The sequence below is a fragment of the Staurois parvus genome, unplaced genomic scaffold, assembly GCF_062004578.1.
Source record: "Staurois parvus isolate SC_StPar_1 unplaced genomic scaffold, SC_StPar_1.0 ptg000706l, whole genome shotgun sequence".
NCBI lineage: Eukaryota > Metazoa > Chordata > Amphibia > Anura > Ranidae > Staurois > Staurois parvus.
The window spans coordinates 2499131-2517966 of NW_028318502.1; the positions used below are offsets into that span (position 1 = coordinate 2499131).

General features: G+C 45.7%; 1 protein-coding gene across 1 annotated transcript in view; it reads right to left on the minus strand.

Annotated features, from left to right (window-relative positions):
* LOC149445867 (vomeronasal type-2 receptor 26-like) overlaps nucleotides 1-18836 on the minus strand; it is a 127350-nt gene that overhangs the window by 42732 nt on the left and 65782 nt on the right. The window contains exons 2-3 of the mRNA XM_089653316.1: nucleotides 3948-4239; nucleotides 749-1531 (exon numbers count right to left, since the gene is read on the minus strand). Coding sequence (XP_089509442.1) covers nucleotides 749-1531; nucleotides 3948-4239 — 1075 coding nt within the window. The remainder of the gene's footprint in view (nucleotides 1-748; nucleotides 1532-3947; nucleotides 4240-18836) is intronic.

An 18836-nucleotide genomic window follows, 5' to 3' on the forward strand; every position in this document is an offset into this window, starting at 1 on the left:
GCCGACCTCATCGCAGGCTATCCCCTCTTCAGTCTATCATGAATGCTGCTGCCAGATTCATCCACCTTACCAACCATTCCATATCTGCCATGCCTCTTTGCCAATCCCCCCCACTGGCTTCCCATTGCGAAACGAATAAAATTCAAAACATGAACAACAACATTTAAAGCCATTTATAACTCTGCCCCAAATTACATCACCAATCTTGTCTCCAAATATCGCCCAAACTATCCTCTCCACGCCTCCCTTGACCTCCTGCTCTCTAGCTGCCTTGCCTCCTCCTCCCATGCTCATCTCCAAGACTTCTTGAGAGCCTCCCCCATTCTTTGGAACTCTCTACCCCCAATCTATGCATCTATTGCCTACTCTGCCCACTTTTAGGTGATCTCTGAAAACCTCTCTCTTCAGGGAAGCCTATCCTACCTTCAGCTAATAACCAAACCTTATTTTTCTCCTATCAGTTCATCCCCCATGGTTACTACCTTTTTGTACCACCAGCCCCTCCCTCTTAGATTGTAAGCTCCAAGGAGCAAGGCCCTCCTAACCCTCTTGTATTGAACTGTATTGTTGCTGTATTGTCTCCCTATATATTGTAAAGCGCTGAGCAAACAGTTGGTGCCACATAAATCCTGTATTATAATAATTATAAAATGTGTGGTCAATGTACTCTTAAAAAAACCTTCTTATGTTTATATACAAAAATTCAACTAAAAAATATTTGACAGACTGTAGCACTACACCGTCTTACCCGATTAAATCTGTTAATATTAAAACTGTGATCAAACTTGTTCAAAAACTGTATAGCTTCAGCCATAGTTTCTAATGCAGTATACATTCGTACATGTTCTCTGTGAAGCACACTTCTCTCAATTTTAGTAGGAAAAAAAATTAAGATATTACGTCTAAAGCTAGTAACATTTTGGAAATAAATATTTTTTCCATTTTGAGTTGATGTCATGTTGTACAATGTAATGGTCAGATCATCCATTAGCAGACTAGTTTGTGAATGCCTGGACAATAGATCGTCATCAAGCACAATTTCATCTCTAAGAACTGGTGGCTCAAAAAATTTTAAAGACAAACTTGTTATAAAACCGATGAATAATGTCATCATCTTGAGTTCATCTGAAGTCCAGCCTGGGGGAAGGATAATCATATAGTTTTCAATGATAATAGAGTAGTCATGGAGGTATTTAAAGGCAGCATTTGTGAAGGAGCCACAAAATATTAAAACTTTACAAGGTGCTTTCCTAAGTGTTTCCTTCCACTGATAATATGTAGCAGAATTTACAGTCATTCTATTTTCAAAAGCCACACAAATCTCCTGGGAAGCCAAATGTTTCTTCAGAATTTGCGCTTCAGTCTCCCCGCTATCATCATCTGAAAAAAGTATTGCAACCCAATTCCAGCCAAAATATTTCACTAGTTTGGTGATTGCTAAATATTGGACATAATCATTCTGAACGGTCCTGAATACATGCGGGTAAAGCCGTCTGTCACTTAATGAACGATCGGTGGCTCCATAGCTGATCTACAAAGAGGAGGAATAACTAATAACTATAATGTGACTATACTTCCAGATTACATTCATACCCAGCTGCCGGTGGAATCATCTTTGGAGACCGCATTGTACAAATAGAGAGAAAACAGGTGACGCACACACCTAGTGCATTATCCAAGGTTTAATGTAGGAGTGAAAGAATATTAAAAACTTACTCACAGACGAAGCATGTATCTAAAAAGCATAGAAAAATGACAATGGCCACAACGGCAGGCAAGGTGTTCTCACTGTCAAATTACTGACGCGTTTCGGGGACGAATCCCCTTCCTCAGAGCTGATGACCAACCATTTGACCGCACTGACAGTGAGAACACCTTGCCTGCCGTTGTGGCCATTGGTGTGCGCCACCTGTTTTCTCTCTATCCAGTGGCTGATTTTCCCATCTGAGGAGGGCTGCACCCCTGAAGCATTTCCTTTGGTTGTCGCTGTCCTGGTACCCTTGGCTTCCCTTTTGGCTGTGCATATCCTGAGGCGCTGGAGAGTACATACGATATCCACACTGTACAAATATTTAAAAATACAACTGATCTTTCAGATTAAAGTTGTGCGACTTAGAGACCCGACTATGATGTGTGACTTCATTGCAGCTTGCTGCCACTTGAATAAATTATGGCCACAATGAAGTCACAAGAAAAGAGTGCAGGGACATTTTTTTAAGTCACAGTGATTAGAATGGATCCAATAAGGGATAGGGGATGCAGCTTTGAACTTGCAAGTCACATGACAAGTCACATTGATGTGAACCGGGGCTTACTTTTTTTTTGTATATAAAATGCAGCCAGAGCCTGAGTAGAAATACCTGCTCCCATCCACCATGCTGTAGAGAAGGATCTTTGCTCTCTGAGTTGAAACTTGCTGATTGGAGAGCTATAGATCAGCCTTGGAAGGGGCATATTGTAATTGTAGAGTCATATCTGTTGCTCTCCAATCAGCAAGGGTAATATATATTATTAGCTATAGTTCAGACTTATCAGTGGGCATTTTGGACCTCTGCAGAGAGACCATTGCTTTCATACAGAGAACAGAGACCCTTCTACAGGCTGGCAGGGGACAGGCTTTCCAACTCAGGTTAATTATACAACACCAGAAAAACTATGCAAATCATGGGACCTGACTTCGATCTGACTTTTCTTGTGATTTGCTTGCTCTGGAGTACTGATTGTGACCAGTCAGAAAAGCCAATTTACCAGTATTTTCAGAAAGAAAATGAAAGTGGTATATTTATTAAACATAAATAGACCAAATAAGAAAAGCTAAAGTGTCAGTAAGCCCCACCCCCCCAAAAAAAAAATATAGTCTCTACAATAAATGTGTCTGTCATTGTATGCCTTCTATTTTGTTTAAAATATTTTATTATAATTAAAATACTTGTTGATCCTGCCAGTCACTTCTTCCTGCTTGTTGGCAGTGGCAATGGTCTGCAGGCTTTTCGACCCACTGCAGTGTTGTCACCACTTGTGAGCATGCTCCAGGTCTCTACTGCTTACCCAGTTCTCTGAACAACCTGGATAGTGGGGGGACCTCTGTCCTGCATTGCCACCACTTGTATACATTCTCCAGGTGTCTAAGGTACTTATCTCTCTGGATGGCCCTGGTGGTACACAGGACCTCTGCTCTGCTGTGCGTAGTAATGACAGGAGGAGCCACTGTCAAATACCCTTACCCCCTCCATCAAACTGTGCTGTTAGTGAAGAAGGAAAATGGGAGCCTAATGGGGGTGAGTAAAGATATAAGATTAACAGTGGATCCTATCCCATAGCCCAACCCTCACCACTGTAATTGGTAGCAGCTCCAAAAGGTCTTCTGCATTCTCTTTCCGTAGTCCTCCAAGCAGCAGAAGAAGGGACCAAACTGTCTCATGACTATAGATCAATGGTCTCCAAACTATGGCTTCAGAGCTGGATGTGTGCTTGCCTTTATCTGGCCCTTGGAGCACTATTCCGCCAACTGACACCAATGATGGGGCACCATTCCTCCTACTGACATCAATAGGGCACTATACATCTCATTAATATCAACAATGGGATATGATTCCTCCCATTAAAACCAGTGATGGGTCACTGTACCAAGGCATTGTCTCCTTCCACTGGCCAGCGCCTGGCCCTCCTAAAGCCTAAACGTTAGTAAACCAGCCCCTTACTTGGAAAGTTTGGAGACCTCTGCTATAGATAAAAGTCTTAAAAAACGTAATTGCATTGGATTTTAATGATGGTAACTGGGGCAAAATCCTTACTGATAGTCCCAGGTGAGTTTTCATTTGTTTGACTGACTTTGCTTTTACAAACACTCTCACTGTTAGAGTTTACATACACCTAAACTTCCACAGACTGGCATGTTTTTGTTGTCTCCGCTGCCTTAGAATAATGTACAAGTATTTTTCACTGACCTGTGTGTATCGGTACAATCCGAGGATTTGGGCGATTGGGATTGTAGTGGATGAATAGTGATCTCCAATAACACCAGCCAGCTCCCCATGTCCTTTACAGGAATAATTAGGAATTGTCCCATTTGGTCCAGATAAGATCTGCAGAACACTCTGTACAGCCTTCCTGGATTCCAGCCATGAATCATATAGATGGAAGCCTAGAGTGATGTTGGGTAAGATGTCTGGATCCTGGTTAATATTATCAATTGCGGAAATGAAAGCTAGGAGGTTCTTGTAATACTGGAGAGATGGGCTACAAAAAAGTTTTTTTAACAAAATAATAAGTTGGGAATTTTCATATAAATATCAACTATTTTTAAAAATGTTATACATGTGATCAGCTTAACACTAAATACAGAGGGAAATACTTTTAGGCAATGCTTCCTGGGAGATATATAAAACAGCAGAAGCAATGTTGAGTTTTACACAGCAGGCCTGTAAATGAAAGTCTCGCCACTAGACAATTAAAGCATCATGTGACCTTTGTAGATCAAGAACACTTGTGGCCTTGCCATGAGTTCAGTTCAACAGGGATGTGGTGAACTCTTTTAAAACCAATTCAATTAAAAATGCCTGTTTTCCGTCCTAGTAGGCATGGGGTGTTTAGCACCGCCCTGGAGAACATGAACCAATACAAAAAAAAAAAAAGAATTGAAAACATCTATTCAGTCAGGAGCAGTGTTTTTTTTTTTTTAAAGGGAAACTCTGAGTCTTGAATGGACTTTAAAGGGGTATGTCATAAAAAAAATGCATGAGGTTCCCCAGGAAATACATACCAGACTCTCTGGTTCTGGTACAAATTTTAAAGGGAGAGGCTCTCATACCAGACCCTTAATCCAAGCATGCAGCCTGGATGGATAGAAAAGGGGGGATGATCATGAGCCTCCCCACCTGAACCATATCAGGCCACATGCCCTCAGCATCAGGGGTGCCTTGGCAGGAAGGACCCCATTGTAAAGGATCTTGTCCCCTTGATAATGAGAATAAGGACCTCTTCCCCACAAGCCTTCCCAGGTTGTCTCAGGTGGGGATTTTATCAGAATCTAAAACCCTTTAATAATAGGGGGACCCCTAGATACCACCCCCCATGTGAATAAGTAGGGGGTACCCCTATCCATTCACAAAAAAAAGTTGAAATCTAGAAATAAAGTAATTCAAACATTTGACAGGTCCTTAATTAAAAAACCTAAATCCCATTGGGCATGTCCAGCCGCTGAACAACATGGCCGCTTGATCTGGAGCTCCCACTGCCTCACCTATCTAGCAACCTTCCAGCTCTACTCCGGAGAAGCTTTCTGGCTACCACTGTCTACCTCCACCCTCACAGAATACCCAGGGAGAGATGTACAAGAGAAGGAAACCTGCCAAGTCGCTCCAGGGCCTCACAGACTCCTACGTGGTGGCGGGACAAAGAGGTAAACAGGATGGTTCCGATCCTGCTACTCCTAGCACACGCAGCCTGGCTAAGTCCAAGCTGCGCAACAAGAGGAGGATTTCCACTCTCCCACACAGCACTCTGCTCCCCTCTTAGGCTCCACACAGAATCTGAAGGCTGAATTCTCTATTGAGACCTTTCCTGCCATAGATCAGCCGATCTCTGAGGACAGAATGAACCATGTGTTACTTTCCATAAGGAGATCTCTCTTATTATTATTACTACGAGTTTATATAGCGCCAAAGGGTTTGCTCAGCGCTGTACAATAGGGGGGACAATACATGGCACAGTACAACAACAACAAACAGCGTACGAGGGGTAAGAGGGCCCTACTCTTACGAGCTTACAATCTAGGAGGGAGGGGGTAAAGGTACAGTAGGAAGTGGCTGAGGGGGATGAAGTGGTGGGAGGAATGAGGGAGGATGGCTGTTAGGTGAGGGTGGGGTAGGCTTCCCTGAAGAGATGGGTTTTGAGGGAGCGCCTGAATGTGAATAGGGAAGGCGACAGTCTGATGGATTGGGGCAGTGAGTTCCAGAGGATGGGGGAGGACCTGGAGAAGTCCTGCAGTCGTGCATGGGAGGAGGAGACCAGGGAGCAGGATAGAAGGAGGTCCTGTGAGGAGCGAAGGGTACGGGTAGGGTGGTACTTGGTGATCAGGTTGGTGAGGTAGTCAGGGGCAGTGTTGTGAACGGCAGACTTCTTCGACATGCTTAATTCCCTAAATGATGACACAGTATAAACTCACTCTGATAAAATAAGTCACCTGAAATCCAAATGCAGGATCTTTATTCTGTAAGAAAATTAAAAGAAATATGATCCTACCAGGCTTATATCTTAGAATATATATAAAATGAGGGGAGGAGAGCTCACCACAAAGTCCAAGCTCAAATATACTCTACACATAAAAGATGGCTTTTGCTCAACATCTCAAACCCAAAGTATTTGAAAAAAGGAATCTCATTTGTGATTAAATATTGACAGAGATCATGGACAGCAATAACAAACCTTGTTTGATAAAATGACACATAAAACACAATAACATTAACCCAATATAAAAGAAATTCATGGGTCATAGATGGTAACAGTGGATCCAATGAATCAAATGTTATCCATATAATTCATTGATAATTACATTCTATGAATATATAATTATTGATTGGACTGAGAGCTCTCAGAAAAGAGGGACAGACAGAGAGTAAGGAAAGCAGAAAGAAGGAATGGCCACTAAAAATGCAGCTGCTATATTGATATATTCCTCTCTGGCCATTGCTCATTTTGTATGAAGATATGCTGGATAAGCCATAGAGATCCAAAATGTAATAGAGGTGAAAAACAAATAGACTGATGGACATAGAAGTGACCAAATAGTGATTTCACTAGATCAATGGCATTGAGCCATCCTTAATGGATGTATATGGTTGTAGAGTATCCCGGTCATTAAAGTAGCAGCTGATGTAATCCAAAAGGGGACAAAAAGGATGAGAAGACTGCCTATGGATGTAAATCCACTTTCATATATGTATAGATATTGTAACGGGGTTAGCTCGGCAGGGTGTGTGTGACCCCCTGGATGGGTGCACAACACAAAAAAGACAGGCACAGCACAACAACAGTGGAGGTGAAAAAACAGAAAGGTGCAGTTTATTTACACTTTGTACAAAGTACATCCTGGCCAACTTGGCTACTTACTGTACCAACAGCTTTCCCTAGCTACCCACTAGGTACAGCCTGATGCTATACCTAGTTGCTAGTAGTTGGAGGCTAGCCACACAGGCTTTTGTCTCCCTGCACACAGATAAGATGTTTGCTCCCCAGTCAGTTCAGACATGGATCTGGTTCCAGGTTGGAGCAACTGCCTAAGCAAGCTGGGAAGTTTTATAACAGCCTTAATGAGCCTACTATCTTCAGCTGGGCCCATTACCTCAGTGCTGAAGGACCCAGCACTTCCCTCTAGTGGAACAAATCCCCATAGAGTCTGAACCTTGGACAAATGTATCGTCCATCTAGGATGCAACCAGGTGATTTCACCTGCCTACTGTCACATACCCCCCCCCCCTCTTGTTTCAACCTTGGGGTTGTAACACCAGTAACCAGGCAGGCATGAACCCGGGATAAAGCATCCACATTTCCCATCTGAACTCCAGGGCGATGCTTTACCATGAAGGTAAATTTTTGTAGGGCCATAAACCACCATTTTACCCTTCTATTGGTCTCCTTATTTTGAGCCATCCATTTCAGGGGACCGTGATCTGTGATCAGGTCAAAATGTCTGCCTAGCAGTACCGAAGGGAATCTAGGGCCCACTTTACCGCTAAACACTCCTTCTCAATCGTGGCGTAATTTTCCTTGTGAGATTTTAGCTTTCTGCTAAGGTAGATTACCGGGTGTTCCTCCCCCTTCCAAACCTGGGACAGCACTGCTCCTAAGCCAACATTGGAAGCATCCGTCTGGACCACAAAGTCTTTTGAGAAGTCTGGTGAGTATAGAACTGGCTGGCTACATAAGGCCCTTTTTAAAGACTGGAAGGCTGCTTCAGCCTCTGGGGACCATTTAACCATGACCGACTCCGTCCCTTTTGTCAGGTTGGTTAGGGGCACTGCCTGAGAAGCAAAATGGGAGATGACAGATCTAAGCTCCCGTTCCTGGTACCATGTGACCTGATGTGACCAATCACAGCAGGTCACATGACAGTTGTAAACAATGGATGGCTTCATTCATGCCATCCATTGTATACTACTGCCTAGCTGTGAATGGTCACAGCTAATCACATGCACATGTCATGTGATTAGCTGTGACCAAATCACAGCCAAGCACAAAAAAAAAAAAAAAAAAAAAAAAACCTGAATCGATTTCATTCACATTCAAAAGTAATTCTTTGCTATAAGCAAATTGTGTATAAAGAAAAAAATAAAAAAAAAATACTGACCACTTCCCCAAAGTAGTACAATGTTACTATGGTAACATTGTACTACTTTGGTCATAGTACAATATGAAAAAAAAAATCTTAAAAAAAAATAAAAATGTAATAGAAAATTAAAAATAATAAAACAAATATATATATATATTTTTTTTCATACTGTCACCAGTCAGTGTCCCTGTTCACCGCCATGCCAGTTATATGATGACGCTGTACAGCACTGGTGACAGTATGTAAAAAAAAAAATAGTGAAAATAATTTAAATTTTTTAATTTTCCGCAAAATGACAAAAAAAAATACTTAAAAAAACTTGCAATGCCTCTTATGAAGTACGTCGGACTGTCTACTCTGCAAAAAGGGGTCATTTGGGGGATATCTGTACTGTTCTGACATTCTTGGACCTCAAGAAATTAGATTGGCTGTCAGTACTTCAGGATTGATCAATATTCAGATCTATCCCATAGTTTGTGAACTTTATAACTTTCCTACAGACTAAATAATACATCCTAATTTGGGTTATTTTCACCAAAGACATGTAGCAGAATACATCTCGGCCTAAATTTATGAAGAACAATTATTTATTTGCAAACTTTTATAACAGAAACAAAGAAAAACGTGTTTTTTTTCAAAATTTTTGGTCTTTTTTTGTTAATTTAGCAAAAAATAAAAACCCCAGCGGTGATTAAATACCACCAAAAGAAAGCTCTAGTTGTGTGAAGAAAATGATAAAATTTTAGTTTGGGTACAATGTTGTATGACCGCGCAATTGTCATTCAAAGTGTGAGAGCGCTGAAACGTGAAAAATGACCTGGGCAGGAAGGTGTAAAATTGCACGGTATTGAAATGGTTAATGACCCCAGGCCAATAGAACCACTGCAATACTCTTTCCCGTGTTTTCTCCGCCCCCAAATGACCCCCAAGGATGTGTCCATGGGCCAACTCCAACACCTACTTCCTGTAAGGTCTGGGCACCACCAGTTGCTCAATGGTTTCTTCTGCCCCTTGAGCGGTATGGATAAGCACAAGTTTTCTTGGGGCTCACTAGTTCGCCATCTAGTTTTACCACATTTTCCCGTGCTTTTATCAGTGTGGGGTCTTTCAACTGGTCGGTGGCAAAATTTTCCCTATGCACCTCTAAGTCTGAAAATTCAACAGCCGGCAGGTTTTCATTTGAAGAGGCGGGCTCCTCCCCAGTTCCTTGGGTCTCCCCGGCTAGTACCGACAAGGGGAACTTGGGAGAGCCCTCACCACACTCAGACGATTTCTGGGATTCACCTTCGTGGTCTGCAGACAAGACAGTGGGGGGGGGGGGGGTCAGGACAATCCCAAAGCTCCCAGAATTTTGGAAAATCCCTCCCCACAATGGCATCATGTGGTAAGTGAGGCACCAATCCTACCTGATGAGACAGGTTATGTTAGGGACCAGCCGGTGGTAGCCTCTAGCGGCTCACAGACCAGAATTCCCCAGGGCGTGGAATCTAAGTTCCGACCTGCTTGTTCACCAGAGCCCCTGATGGTGGGGATGGACTTGGAGCAAGCCGAGACCAGGTCGCGACCCCTGGGTGCAACCAGCTGAGGAAGAGGCACCTGTCGGTGGTACGCAGCAGGTGAGAGTCTGATGTGAGGAGGTAGAGTAAGCGAGGTCAGACAGGCCGGGTCGGTAACAGCGGAGCAGGTCGGTACAAAACAGCAGGCTGAAGAATAAACGGGTCACGGTCCGGGTTTGGCAACAGGAGATCAAAAGTGCAGGAGCAGGCAGCAGAATGGTCAGGCAAGCCAGGGGTCAGAGCAGGAGAAGTCAGCAGATCAGGCAGGGTCAGCAGCAAAGTAAACTCACAGGAACACAGGAAAGACCATAAGGCACTTGAGCATTGCAAGAGCTGGGTTTAAATAGCCAGCCCAACTCCTGACAGGCACTCCTGGGTCCTAATGCTTGCCTGGTGCCGTCATTGGTGACAGGCGCGTCTGGGTCCTAGTGCCCGCCTGCCTGTACGTTTTGTCAGGACCCTACGCATGTGCGGATTCAATCGCCGCAGCGATCTTCCCATTCCCTGACATTGCCCTCCCCTTACGGACAGCCTCCGGATGCCCAATCGGTTTCTCCTTTGAGGCTGGTTGTGAACGAACTCCCAAATTAACTGAGGGGCATGAACATTTTGAGCAGGTTCCCAAGAGTTTTCCTCTGGCCCATAGCCTTTCCATTTGATAAGATACTGTGTTTGCCCCCCCTCCGCCTGCAGTCAATAATAGCCTCCACCTCGAATTCCTCTTCCCCATTGATGTCTATGGCCTCTGGGGTTCTAGATCTACGATCTGTAAAAGGATCTGCTACAGCGGTTTTCAGTAGGGACACATGAAACACAGGATGGATTTTGAAGGACTCGGGGAGTGCCAGCTTATATGCTACCTCATTAACCTTACGCTCTACCCGGAAAGGACCCACAAATTTGGGTGCCAACTTTCTCGATGGGCACGCCAGTTTCAGATTGGTAGTGGCCAGCCATACCTGGTCCCCTGGATGTATAACCAATTCCCCCCTTCTCTTTCTATCAAATATCCTTTTACTGTCCTCCTGGGCTTTTGCCATGGTTTCTTGAAATAACTTGTTATTGGTTGTTAAGAAATTTAGGGTCTCTTGAGCTGCTGGGACTGGTTTTTCTGGGATCAAATCAGGTAAGAACGAGGGATGGAAGCCATAGTTGGCGAAGAACGGGGATTGCTTAGTGGCAGAGTGGCAAGCATTATTGTATGCAAATTCAGCTAGGGGTAAAAGTACCAGCCAGTTGTCCTGGAGGAACGATGTATAGCACTGAAGGTACTGTTCTAGTGTTTGGTTGGTTCGCTCAGTTTGACCATTTGTTTGCGGGTGGTATGCTGAGGAGAATGAAAGTTCAATTTCCAACCCTTCGCACAAAGCCCTCCAAAACCTTGAAGTGAACTGAACACCCCAATCAGATACAATGTTTTTTGGTACTCCATGTAGCCTTACGATCTCTGATAAATACCTGTGCCGTTTCTGAAGCAGATGGTGTACCTCTCAATGGAAGGAAGTGAGCCATCTTGGACAACCGATCTACCATTACAAAGATCGCAGTATGGTCTTGTGACGGCGGTAATTCCACCACAAAGTCCATTGCGATCATACTCCAAGGTCTGTCGGGCACCGGCAGTGGTCGCAGCAAGCCCCAAGCCCTGTCTCTGGTGGGCTTGTTCCTGCTGCAGACGGCACAGGATTTGACATACATTTCGCAATCTTTGGCCATGCTTGGCCACCAAAACATGCGTTGGAGCAAGTCCAATGTCTTGTGTACCCCAAAGTGGCCTGCTAACGGGTGGTCATGGCAATAGCCTAAGACTAGAGCTCGCGTCTCGTCGGGTACCAGGATCTGCTCCCCCCTCCACAAGAGACCTTCCTTGTTCTGCAATGAGACTCCAGGTGGCCTAGGAGTCCCCGTGGAAGCAGCTTGAAGTCTAGTTAGGAGTTCGGACTGAAGTAGCAAAAAGCTACTCGCCGGCAGAATAGTATCAGGTTTGGCTGTCTCCCCAGGGTCCTCAAACATCCGGGAGAGAGCATCCGGTTTAGTATTTTTAGATCTGGGCCGATACGTGATGTGCAGAGTAAACCTTGAGAAGAACAATGCCCCTCTGGCCTGACGCGGCCTCAGGCGTTTTGCTGTCCTCAGATATGCTAGATTTTTATGGTCAGTATAGACCAGGATGGGATGCAATGCCCCTTCCAATAGATATCTCCATTCCTCCAGTGCTGTCTTAATCACTAACAACTCCCGATCCCCAATATCATAATTCTTTTCTGATGGGAGAGTTTTCTGGAAAAGAAAGCCACTGGGTGCATCAGCTCCTTCACTCCTATTCTTTGCGACAGAATAGCTCCTACCGCATTTTCCGAAGCATCTACTTCCAGAATGTAAGGTAATGAAGAATCGGGATGACTCAAAATAGGGGCTGTCGTGAATAGTTTTTTCAAGGCTTCAAAGGCGGTCTGTGCCTCAGGTGTCCATCGGAAACGCACCCCCACCTTAGTAAGCTGACTGATGGGAGTTACCAGGCCCAAGAAATTTTTAATAAATTTCCTGTAAAAATTGGCGAAGCCAATAAATCGCTGGACCCCCTTTTTATCCGTGGGGACTGGCCATTCTAAAACTGCAGATGATATTTTTTGGGGATCCATCGCAACCCCATTGGTTGAAATGATCAACCCCAAAAAGGGAATGCTGCTCTGCTCAAAGCTGCATTTTTCAGCTTTAGCATACAGGCCATGCTTGCGCAGCTTCTCCAGTACACTCCTGACGTGATCTCTATGTGTCTCCAGGGATGAGGAAAAAAATCAGGATGTCATCCAGATACACAATCACATAGATGTCCAGGATGTCCCTAAAAATGTCATTCACAAAGTGTTGGAATGTAGCCGGTGCTTTACAGAGACCGAATGGCATAACAAGGTACTCAAAGTGCCCAAAGCGAGTGCGGAAGGCGATCTTCCACTCATCCCCTTCCCGAATGCTCACTAGATTATAGGCTCCCCTGAGGTCTAGTTTGATAAAGATGGAGGCCGTCTTTAGTCTCTGAAATAATTCAGGGACTAAGGGAAGGGGGTACTGGTTCTTCATGGTGATCTTATTCAGGTCCCTATAGTCTACGCAGGGCCTCAGGGACTGGTCCTTCTTCTCTACAAAAAAGATTCCCGCCCCGGCTGGTGAAGTGGAAGGGCGAATAAATCCCTTCCGCAGACTGTCATCAATGTATTCTTTTAGGGCGCCCAACTCTCGTTCAGACAGTGGGAAGATTCGGCCGAAGGGAATCTCGGATCCCGGGAGCAGGTCAATAGGGCAGTCATAGGCCCGGTGTGGAGGGAGAATCTCTGCACCTCACGGGCTGAACACGTCAAGGAAATGGTATGCGGAGGGCACAGTCTGTGCTAGATCTGTATCTGTATTCACACAAAACAAGGTTGGGGGCCCTGGTGATGACTTTAGGAGACAGTGCTCCTGGCAGTATAGTGAGTGAAATTGAACAGATCCAGTCTTCCAGTTAATTTGGGGATCATGAGCCCATAACCATGGGAGCCCCAAAATCACTGGAAATAGAGGGGACGCAATAGCGTCCAAGCGGAGGAGTTCCTGGTGGTGGCCTGCTACTGTGGTGCACAAAGGAGGGGTCTCTCGATCTACCAACCCTGATTTAATTTGTGAACCATCAGCCAGAAAAATATTCAACCCTCGTTCTTTGGACAATAATGGAATTCGTTGCTGAGCTGCAAAGTTAAGGTCCACAAAGCAACTGCAGGCCCCAGAATCAATAATAGCCATTACCTGCACAGTTCTTCCTGGGAGCTGGAACGAAATGGGCACGACTACATGAGTAGGATCATCTACACAGGTTGGAGACACAGAAAAAAATGGTAGAGTACTTACAGAACTTCTCATGACAGGAACGCCTGGGGTTCACCCTGCAGCAAGGATATCACAAATCCCACCTTCACAGATTCGGATGCAAACGTTCGAGGTCGAACTAGAGCTGGCAGGAATTCAGGAAGGCCCGAAACTTCCCTCGATCTCCATGGAAACGCTCAGGCATTGGGACTTGAGGCTCTGGCGGGGGAATAAAGAACACTGCTCCAGCGGAGGGTCCTGCAGGGCTACTCGTAGGGGGTGAACCGACCGGGTGTGACACCGTAACAGTAGGAGTGGCTAGGGCCTGGACGCATCCCTCCAAGTGTTTATAACCCTCTTCCAGCATCTTGACAGCTTGGGTAAGTGTGGACAGATGGTGGCACATTTCTTCCCAGGGAGAGGGTCCTCCTCCAGACTCCGTCATGACCATATGGTTCTGTTAGGGACCAGCCGGTGGTAGCCTCTAGCGGCCCACAGACCAGAATTCCCCAGGGCGCGGAATCTAAGTTCCGACCTGCTTGTTCAACGGAGCCCCTGATGATGGGGATGGACTTGGAGCAAGCCGAGACCAGGTCGCGACCCCTGGGTGCAACCAGCTGTGGAAGAGGCACCTGTCGGTGGTACGCAGCAGGTGAGAGTCTGATGTGAGGAGATAGAGTAAGCGAGGTCAGACAGGCCGGGTCGGTAACAGCGGAGCAGGTCGGTACAAAACAGCAGGCAGAAGAATAAACGGGTCACGGTCCGGGTTTTGCAACAGGAGATCAAAAGTGCAGGAGCAGGCAGGAGAATGGTCAGGCAAGCCAGGGGTCAGAGCAGGAGAAGTCAGCAGATCAAGATCAGGCAGGGTCAGCAGCAAAGTAAACTCTCAGGAACACAGGAAAGACCATAAGGCACTTGAGCATTGCAAGAGCTGGGTTTAAATAGCCAGCCCAACTCCTGACAGGTGCTCCTGGGTCCTAATGCTTGTCTGGTGCCGTCATTGGTGACAGGCGCGTCTGGGTCCTAGTGCCCACCTGCCTGTACTTTTTGTCAGGACTTTACGCATGTGCGGATTCGTCGCCGCAGCGATCTTCCCATTCCCTGACAGGTTACCTTTGGGGGTCTCAAAAAACACGGTTGCCACTGGATACTCCCTGGTGTCCCCATGCACACAAATAACAGCCACCTTTTTATACCCAGAGACCTCTGTAGTGACTATCTCCTCTCTTAACAAGGTTACCAGGCTACCTGAATCCAGCAACACAAAAACATTATTTCCATTAACAGTCATTTTACATAAATGTTTCTCGGTGCCCGGGCTGGCAGTGCATACCACTGTTGCAAACAGCGACTGACATCTGTCCCTCAGAAAGTCACACTGCATAGGCTCATCCACCACTGGGCAATTGGCTGCAATATGTCCCTCTTGCCGGCAGCAGTAACAATAACCTTTTTCGCCACCTCTTGCGGCCTTGACCTTCCTGGCCGCTCTTGCCAGACATTGGGTAATACTCCCACCCTCACCCCTTGGAATCATCTTACCCGCCGCTGGGGAAGGTCTGGTCTTAGGGTGGAAGGTCCGTGAGTCTCTGGAAGAGGAGGTCAGGTTTTCCGTAGCCAAGTATCTCTCCACTAGATCCACAAGCTTGTCTGCTGTCTCCGGGTCTCCATGGCTGACCCACTTTTGAATGGCATTAGGCAGAGACCTTAGGAACCAATCCATAACGACACGTTCCACAATTTTTGGGGAGGTCAAAGTCTCTGGCTGCAGCCACTTCCTGCTCAGGTGAAAAAGATCATACATCTGTGACCTGGGAGGTTTCCCAAGCCGAAAAGTCCAATTATGTACACGCTGAGCACGGATAGCGAGGGTAACACCCAATCGGGCCAAAATTTCCACTTTCAGCACATCATAGTCTTTGGCTTGGTCCGGCTCCAGGTCATAATAAGCTTTTTGCGACTCCCCAGTTAATAATGGGGCCATCAATCCAGCCCACTGTTCCTTACGCCACTTTTCCCTTTCCGCAGTCCTTTCAAATGTGGTTAGAAACACCTCAGGATCATCATCTCCAGTCATTTTTGGCAATAAACAGCCCACACAAAATGATGGTGTATTACCAGAATCATCACCAGCCTCAGTCTGTTGCCTCTGCTGGAGCTGCTTCATGATGGCCTCCAGGGCTTTCTGCTGGGCTGCAATGCTCTGCTGGAGACTGGCATTAGTCTGTTGCTGATTGGCATTTGCCTGCTGTTGATTGGCATTTGCCAGAGCCAACTGTCTTATTATCTTTATTTACCACGAACTGCCCGCGGTCCTCCACCATATGTAACGGGGTTACCTCGGCAGTGGGTGTGTGTGACCCCCTGGATGGGTGCACAACACAAAAAGACAAGCACAGCACAACAACAGTGGAGGTGAAAAAACAGAAAGGTGCAGTTTATTTACACTATGTACAAAAAATGCCAAACCGAAAAGAAACATCAAATTAAATCCTGGCCAACTTGGCTACTTACAGTACAAACAGCTTTCCCTAGCTACCCACTAGGTACAACCTGATGCCATACCTAGTTGCTGGTGGTAGGAGGCTAGCCACACAGGCTTTTGTCTCCCTGCACACAGATAAGATGTTTGCTCCCCAGTCAGTTCAGGCATGGATCTGGTTCCAGGTTGGTGCAACTCCCTAAGCCAGCTGGGAAGTTTTATAGCAGCCTTAATGAGCCCACTACCTTCAGCTTGGCCCATTACCTCATTGCTGAAGGTCTCAGCACTTCCCTCTAGTGGAACAAATCCCCAAAAAGTCTGAACTTTGGACAAATGTATCATCCATCCAGGACGCAACCAGGTGATTTCACCTGCCTACTGTCACAATATATACCTCCCTCATACATAAAGCCGCTTGAAGCTGGAGTGCTTCCATGCAGGTGATCATCAATAATGCAGGTGTGGAAAGCCGGCACATATCTCGTAACTGGTGCAGTGAAGATAGCCACATTTCATTCCATAAATTCAAAGTATAGTCCCTCTTGTCAAGGTATAAGAGAAAAATATACTTATCAGTCCATAGTACATAGACACATCATAGGTCCAGGTGTGACCAAAGACCCTGCCTGACCGGTTGCGCTGGAACCCCCCTCCCCCGACTTGATCAGAGGCTAATATCAAGTTTGAGTCCATATGGCTTTTTAAGGAGTCAAGATGGCCGCCGTGTATGAAGTGCACATGCGTGGTGCATGCTGATGTCGTGACGCACGCTATTGGTGTCAAGTGTGATGCCACTGTGTCATTGCACCGCCGCCATCTTGGAAGATCTCTATTCTGCACACAGTGACCTAGCAAATGCCTACACTGATCAGAAAAACAGAGATCCAAAGCCTACAGGATAAGATTGCTGACTTAGAAGACCGTTCATGGCGGAACATCATAACGTTTATGGACATATCAGACTCCATTCCTCCAGCTGAGCTTACTACTGTCATACAACAGCTTATCAAGGCCTTTATCAAATTGTGCATGGACAGAGCACACTGGATTCCAAAACCCAAGTTTCTTCCTGACACTGCCCCTAGGGACACTTTGGTGAGAATTAATTTTTTTCACATCAAAGAGAGAGTAATGGTGGCTGCTAATAAAAACCCAGAGGTACCAGATGAATTCACTGGTATTTCTTTGTATGCAGATATATCGCAGCAAACTGAAATTATCTTCCTTGACCAAAGCTCTACAAAACAATAACATCCCCTACAAGTGAGGATTTCCTACAAAATTACTTGTCAGATGGAATGGCAAAACAGTTCCAATCTACAATGTGGAAAAAGGAATTCAGCTGTTCAAACAAAGACAACTAATCCTTATGGATATGTAACTGGCTGCACTATCCCCTCCAGGGAGATTAGATGATGAATGGTCAGGAGCACTGTCATCAGACCCTCTGTTCACATTGAAGCCTTTCCGCCATGGCTCAGCTACATTCTAACCCTGAGGCGTAGACCTTTAAAATTCATGTAGCCATTTACAAAGCTTTGCTCTTGGTTATAACTTTGGCTACCACAGCTACATACCATATTACCAGAGCAGCTAAGGCTGTCTGTCATGTACCTGACCGAAGGCTGCAATAGAGAGAGGGCTCCCCTTACGCCTAAGTGCAGTGCACCCCTGGAGGTGGAAACAGGAGGTGCAGTGCCCAAAGAAGCACGGGTTGCCAGTGGTGTTGCTGCTTGGAAATGCCTGATGAGATGGAACCCATGGGTGCTCCAGTTTCAGGATGAGTTTCTCCAGAGAACATGTGGATCCTGGAGGATGGGTAGAGTAGTCAGTAGCCAGAGCCAAGATCAATATAAAACAGCAGACAAGAGTAACGTCAGGATCAAGCCGGGGTCATACATAGAGTAGCAGCAGACAGGAGCAAGGTCAGGATCAAGCCGGGTCAGTAATGGGTAATCAGCAGTAAACTCAGGAACAGGAGGGGGTGACGATAATCCAGCAATCACTGAGAGCTGCAGTCCTTATAAAGGCCACTGAGTGTCAGCAATTAGTGCACCCTGAGTGTGCCGGTGCGTTTTTGTGCACAGGAATGCATGATTACGTGTCGCCCGCCTATGCGCATGTGCACTTCTTTGACGTGGCCATATTGCGTTTTCCCGAGCTTCCTCATCTTTTCCTCTGACACTGTCCATAGTACCTGTCTTTCTTTAACAGAAACTTTTTAACTATGTTTGTCCTTTTCTCTGCCCAGTTTGCTGCAATACACCAATCACCACACTCATGAAAGTGCTCTATAACCCCAGGAATCTTCCTTCTACTGGTACTCCATGAAAGACACGCGCTCAAATGATTCAACTACCATCTTCATCTATAGATAAAGATGGCTACTTCTCTCCACTCCCATTGTTACCTACTAACTCTTACTGGATTGCCACCTCAGGTACTGCTTCTCTTTGTTATTGGTCTGTTGATATGTTACATCTAGCAAACAAATATCTAAGACAAACGAGCGCTAGATCTGTGTAGTGGAGCAGCTTAGCATAAAAGGGTGAAACCTCAGAAAACCTCTTGGGATGACATCAATATGTAAGAAAACAAGCATGCAGCGCTCCTATATGATATGAGG